This window comes from Gavialis gangeticus, unplaced genomic scaffold (genome assembly GCF_001723915.1).
Source record: "Gavialis gangeticus isolate Ggan-Ray unplaced genomic scaffold, GavGan_comp1, whole genome shotgun sequence".
Taxonomy (NCBI): domain Eukaryota; kingdom Metazoa; phylum Chordata; order Crocodylia; family Gavialidae; genus Gavialis; species Gavialis gangeticus.
The window spans coordinates 213,428,072-213,435,118 of record NW_017729032.1 but is presented as its reverse complement, the minus strand read 5'-3'; the positions used below and the strand labels follow the sequence as shown (position 1 = coordinate 213,435,118).

Here is a 7,047-nt window from a genome sequence, read left to right as displayed (position 1 = left end):
ATCCATCTGACTGTGTAGGCATCAATGCCACAGTCGCCCAATTTTTTAATGAGGATGGGGTGGGAGATGGTGTCAAAGGCCTTGCTGAAGTCCAGAAAGACTACATCCACGGCGACACCTGCATCCAAGGCTTTTGTGACCTGATCGTAAAAGGCAATCAGGTTGGTCTGACATGACCTGCCCCTAATGAAACCGTGCTGGTTGCCCTTGAGCATCATCTCTGAGGCCAGCCCATCGCAGATGTGCTCCATGGTGATCTTCTCAAAGAGTTTCCGTAGGATTGAGGTAAGACTGACGGGCCTATAGTTGCCCGGGTCCTCCCTCCTCCCATTTTTAAAGATCGACTATCTTCCAATCATCCGGCACCTGGCTCGAGCACCATGAGTGCTCGTAAAGCCGTGCCAAGGGCCCTACAATAACCCCTGCTAGCTCCCTCAACACCCTGGAGTGGAGAGTATCTGGACCCGCTGATTTGAACACATCCAGCGCCTCTAGAAGCTCTCTAATCCGGTCCTCCCCAACCTGAGGTCTGGAGGTGTTCCCCTCGAGTCCATCTTGCATCACGGTGGGAAAGTCCCGGTCCCTGCCCAAAACGGAGGTGAAGAATTGGTTAAAGAAGTCTGCTTTCTCCTCTGGCGCGACCACCAGATTGCCCAGAGGATCTTGCAGGGGCCCCACATTTGAAGTGCCCCAAAAGTAATCTTGGTGTGTTCAGGTTATTTTAAAATTCAAGTAAAATAAAAATAAAAAACCCCTCTCATTAACATTAGGTAGGCTTGATGGTTAGTTAAATAATTTGATTCCTATTATGAAGTTATATATACTTCAAGATGTGTAAAAGTTATATGAAATCAACAACAGTGATGCTGTTAAAGGTGGGGGAAATGGAGGGAAACTTTCGGTAAGTGAGAAATTATGTACCTGAAAACTTCCTAAATGTAAAAAGAACTGTAAAAGAAATACTAAGGAGGTATGTAAATGCGCAGAAATAAATGGAATATGTACTTTGCAACCCTGCAAAAACTTCAGTGGGAAAATTGCTAATGCAGGTATGCTAAATATGGAGCCTGAGTCTTTGCAGGAGTAAATCCATAATTTGCATCTCAGAGGGCATGTCTGCATGAGATGCTACATTGCCATAGCAACAAGTTAGGTCGCCATTGCTCATTGCTACGATGACATAGTGATAGCGGGCACGAACTGTGACACTGACACTACTGTGCAGTTGAGTGGAAAAAAGCCCATGCAACACTGGGACCGTTCAGTAACAACTGCGCAGCCTGGGACATGTGGAGTTAATGACAAAGCAGGAAGTTACAGAATTCAGAACAAGAGTACAAACACATTTAAGGCCCCTTTTCTGTTTCTAAAACTAGTTTTGAAGAAGAAATTATTTGATTCCAGCAGTCTCTTTGGAAAGATTCATTCAAATTACCTGTTTGTATAGTAATCATCTGGTCAAGTTTCATAATTCATTTGTATGGCATCAGAATACATGTCAGACTATAAAATAGGATTTGGTACTATTAAGTCTGATTGTAAAACACTTGGTCTTGTAAAAATGTAAATGCTGTATACTGTGACAAAGTAAAATCTGTTTATTTTTTAAGCAGACTATTTTAGTACTGTCTGGTGGGGTTGGCGCACTAACACATGAAGAAGATGCTATATTTGCAGAAGAAAATACATTGTAAGTACTAATTGCCTAATAGACCATAAGTCCTAGATTTTTTTTTTTTTACAGAACTCTAAAAATTGTAGTTTCTACTCTAAAGGGTTTATACTGTAAATGGGTACTACACCAAAAAGTATTATATTGTGGTGAAAGCGGAAGTTGAAAATATATATCTGTACCTTTTTATAAGCAAAATGATTTCTAAGGGTTTGTAGTTACCATGGTAAAAAAAAAACCCACCCCAAACCTGTCGCCAAGAAATCATATTCTTGAAGTATTGCTTAGAGATGGAAACCATTCTTAATCTTGTTGTTTACAAGTCTTAATTAGTTAAATTTAGCCCTGTATGCAGGGTTGTCAGACATGTCAAGTGTATCAAGATTTGGATGTTATAAAAAAAAAAACTTTTTTTTTTTGCTGTGCAGTATGTATGGAGAGCTAAACTTTGAATACCTTATTTTTTCATGTGTGTTCAGGAAATCGGAACACTTCAGGTCTGATAAATTTATTTAATCTTTATTACAGATATGATACATATTTTTGTCTATGGGTTGGATGGAGCTGGAGATCAAAATCAGCTTTATAAGGAAACTCAGTTGGAACTCTAACAATGAATCCCTTTCTGATGTCCTATAATTTTTACGTCAGACTGTATGGGAGAGGAATAAAGAATATACATCAGGGCTGTCCACATGTGAGGCAGCCAAGGGTCACAAGACTGCCGTACTGCGTGGATGCTCCCACCCCCACATTGTCCCATGTGCCCTTTTGAGCGAGCATCCCCTTCTTCCCCCTGCTCCTGTTGTACTGCACCTCTGTATGGCCCCAACCTCACCCTCTGCTCCCCATGGTTGAGCACAGAAGGCAGAAGCCAGAGAAGGTGGGTGGTGCCTAGAGATTTTGGCTGCAGCTGGAGCAATTAAGGGATCTGGCCGGGCAGGAACCCCTGTGGGCCACATGCAGTCCACAGGCTGGCAGTTGGACAGCCCTGATATGAAGGCTTTGTTTTAGTTGATTAATACACAGGCTGTTAAAAAAAAAAAAAGGAACTAAATGTTCATTTCTGCTTCTGTTTTGTTTGTTACCTGAGATTCCTGTTCTTTTGTCCTTGTAGTGGAACTGCCCAATAACCATTTCACTCTGTTCAGCCAATACAGTATGTTTGAAGCTGAGTGTAGTCAACAAAAAGAAAACCTCTTGCAATGAAATAGTGGGTTATTTAGTGTTAAGTGCAGTCTGGTGTGGAAGCTTCATGGTCTCCATACTGATCAACAATTTCCTTTGGTAGTGGAGGAAGTGGCTACAATCAGGTTTATGTGGCCAGATGTTTGCAACAGCCTTGCAACCCCTCTTCCACCACCTTCAAGCCAACTTAAATACATTAACCTCTCTATACCAAAACTGAGATCTCTACAAATATCAGGCACCTCCATCGTTTTGTAAATTATGTAATAGAATGAAATTCATTTTTTTTTTTTTAATAATTCACTAATGAACTTCAGCTAAAAAAAAGCTGGGGAGACTTATTGCTGGTGAAAGGTATTGGCTGGTAAATGAAGTTTTCTTTATTTTATAAGGCAGAAGCTAGGCAGATTTCCCATCTATCCCACCGTAATACCTCAGTACTGACGTGGGGGAACTCTAAGGGTACCTTGGTCTCCATGGCTCAGGCAGCTTACCTGGAGTTATTAGGGGTGAACTTGTAATGTCAGGGTTAGAACTGAGATCTGCCAAATTCATTTCAATGTCTGTCTGATGGAAGATGTCCTGGGCTAGCCTGGCTTTAAGTTGGTGTCCTGTAGAGTGAAGGACTTTGTAGCTCATTGGAAGTGCTGTGATGTATCCAGTCTCTCAGTCACTTTCAAGAATGATGCTTGGCTTCCTTATTTACTGTATTTCCTCGAATATAAGATGACCCTGATTATAAGGCACCCACCCCAATAATTAGATTCTATATATGGACAATTTCTAAATTTGTTGTAATTTTCCAGGTATAGAATTTAATTATTGGGGGTTTGTCTGGAATTTGCCCCCTCCCACTGCTACAGCATGGAAAATAAATCTCGGGGATCTGGTAGTCCCTTTGCTTCCCCCAACTCATTCACCCCCCACCTTACTGGTGGACCCTGCTCTTCCTGAGCACATGGAAGTAAGGAGCACGTTTGAAAAAACAAAAAAAAAGACTGAAATTAAACATAAGTATATCTATTTGTGTATAGTGCCCATAAACTTAGTTCATCCAGAATTGAGGCATTTTGCCTTTTTTGAGACTCCTGCAAGTTTTACCACAGGTACTCCATATACGCAGTTTTAAGTAGCACTGTAGCTCCTACTCCTATATTGTACAAACTGTGCATGATATTAGTTCAAAACCAAAAGGCTTATGATTTTTCTGTATAGTTCAGTGGGCTCAGCCCTAACAGAGATGACAGCATTTCAAGCCATGGTAACCTCACATCTCAGCACTACTCAGTAAGTGTCTGTACTCCAGGTACCTGCCGGGTGGCTGCAGCAACAGTGCAGTGTGCTCCGACTGGGGGCTGGGGCAGGAGCCAGGGCAAGAGTTGGGGCAGTGCCGTAGGTGGTGCGGAGTGCTTGGCAGGGCTTGGTCCTCTGGAACACTACAGGGGCAGCCTGCAGTGGGGAGGCAAGGCAGACAGGGGGTGATGGGACTCTCAGTCATTGATGCATAGCTACCTTGCTACATATGCAAATTTAAAGATGGATAGAAATCAGCTATGAAGTTATTACATGTTTTCCAGCTCCAACTGTAGCTAGATGAAACTTTTTTATGGCATGTTAGTTACTTTGTGTGCATAGCTGCTCTAAATTAATTTTTCAATTAACCTGTTAATTGCTTAATATATATAACATTTAGAAGGGACCTAAGAAACCCACATTGCCCAGTAGGTTATATTTGTGGGATGACAATTGAATACTAGGTTCCTAGCTTTGGAAGCAGAATACAGTCTTGTGGTTAAAGCAGTAGTTAAATTGTTCAACCAAGCCACACAGGTACTTCATATAATCATATTCTTTCTGAATTGCTGCATGCTTAGGGGGTGAAACTGGGGCTGTCTTATCTGTGGATCTGATTTCTTTTCCCATTTTGCTCTAATGTGACCTTTTGCAACCTTTATTATGTATAAAATGGGATTTATTACTTCCCTGCCTCTGGCCTTGGCCAGACTGTTTAACCCCTGTTTCAAATCTTAACCTGTAATATGAGTATATTATATATTTACTTTACTCTGAGCAGTTGAAGTTAAAACATTTTGGAGACAAAATCTGTTCCGGAGTGTTATTTTTATGAGTTGTATTTTATATTGGGACAATAATTATCAACCTCTAATTTAGCAGTTTAATTTTTGGCAATGATGGTTTTTTCAGCCAATGTTAAGGTGAGCAGTATTTATGGTTCATAGATTCTTAGGTGGTTAGGGGTTGGAAGGGACCTCAGCAGATCATTGAGTCCAGCCCCCTGCACCAGGCAGGAAAGACAGGTGAGGTCAGGTGACCCCAGCAAGATTTCCAGGGTAGGTGATTGCACCACCTCTGGAGGGAGCTTATTCCACATATTAAATTTATTTAATATTAAAACTTATTCCATATTAAATGGTAATTTAATGCTTTATAAAATTACATAATACAACATGAAATATTTCTTTTAAGTATGAATAATTAAGATTTTACAAACTATGGGTGAACTGATATTCATAACATATTTCTCTCTCTCTCTTTTTTTCCCAACAGAAGTTTTATGAATCCTTATGAGCCATTCATAATTCCAGAATATCTTCGTGATCAAGTGGAAGAATTTGAGGCTTTGCATGGTAGTATTTCTGACAGTGATGATTATCAGAGATTTTTGGATAATAACCCAGACCCAACTTGTGCAAGTTTATATGAGTAGGTATTAACTTTTTGTGTTCATCAGTTCAAAAGTGTTAGATTTTCTCTGCATGAGTAATTTTTCAATTACCAATGTAAACGTACCAATTTAAATGCAGGTAAGTTCTTAAGTTCTTCTGATCTTAGTTAAGGTTCAGTAGATTTCATTTCCATTATCCACATAACAAGAGACGTTGAAGTGGTGGTCAGAAATAAAACATCCTACTTGATATGTTTAGAAATGACTGACAGTAATTATAAGTGAACTTCTGAAAGATGCAAATAAGTTGAGGGCATGATTGTATCCATATGAAGTCATGTAAGACATTCCATAAAGTGGATAGCTGGAAGCTTGTTCTGAAGGGCATCAGATTTCATGGTCTTGGTGACAGAATCCACTTTTTTATTTTGCTAATGCTTCCCTGATTTAAGGTCACATCTCTTCTTATACACTTCAACTTTGAATTAAAAGGCCTGTGAGTGTAAATGGTTGGCAGTATCTTGAGTTGCACAGCCACCTACTGGGAACTGAAAAAGAGTTCAACCTTGATTTCAGTTGGAATGAATGAACTGAGAGGTGAACAGCTGTGATCCAGATATCATGGGATTTCTTCTTTCTTTTTAGCATTCAGACTTCCACTTAAAAATCTAATCTTAAATAATCTAATTTGTTTTCCTAAACAATAATAGATGGGTGGGTCATCCAGAAATTTCGGTAGGACTAAGATAAATGCATGTCCCTTAAACAGTTTTCAACAGAAATTAAAATGATTTTGAGATCAGTCAGCTATGTCTAACAATGGAGTTTGACAACTTGAGATGGAGCTGTCATCAAAGACCATAGTTTTAGGTATGGTACTTGTTCCTTAGGTTGGTTTGGAAATTCAAGTTCTCAGTAGCATTTCTTTACTATTTAAATACTGTTTTGTCTCCTGTGTCCCTGTGCAAAAGATCATCACAGATATGTGAAAGGGTGCACATGATTTCATGTAGGACTGTCAAATATCCAAAATAAACATCTCCAAAAGGTTATATTTTTCTACAATCCTTTCAGTAATTACAAGTGTTGCAACTAATGGTGGTAGCTTAAAAAAAAGAGGGGGTGGATTTTGTTTGAGCAAGGAGTTTTCAGTGATCTGTTTTAAAGGCAAAACATGTATATACATACTGTTACAGCAAACAAAGCGTTTTGAGGGGAGCACCGGTAAAGTTGGGTATCTTTGTCTTAACTAATTGCAATAAGCATTGGTTTTATATACAGTGTATAGAGTTAAGATCTCAAATGGAAAGATCATGTTAAATTGATCTAATTGACTGGACAGTCAGTGAGTTGGTCTACAGTTGAACAGTCTCTCTGTCTGGAGGGTTTACTTGCTGACTAAAGGTTTGTTTCTGTTTTTTAATACCTCTTCTGAACAGTGGAACTATGCTTGCTGCGAGTAATTGCTATGCAGTTTGCAGCAAGCTGAAAGGTTTAGATG

The 7,047-nt window shown here is 39.6% G+C and overlaps 1 protein-coding gene across 5 annotated transcripts in view; it reads left to right on the top strand.

Moving 5' to 3' along the window:
• The window catches only part of TTC3 (tetratricopeptide repeat domain 3), a 100,119-nt gene that overhangs the window by 62,985 nt on the left and 30,087 nt on the right, over positions 1–7,047 (top strand). For 4 of the 5 annotated variants that reach the window (XM_019524051.1, XM_019524052.1, XM_019524049.1 and 1 more), the window contains 2 exons: positions 1,611–1,690; positions 5,429–5,584. In XM_019524051.1, coding sequence (XP_019379596.1) covers positions 1,611–1,690; positions 5,429–5,584 — 236 coding nt within the window. The remainder of the gene's footprint in view (positions 1–1,610; positions 1,691–5,428; positions 5,585–7,047) is intronic. The other variant, XM_019524050.1, reaches the window with a different exon arrangement.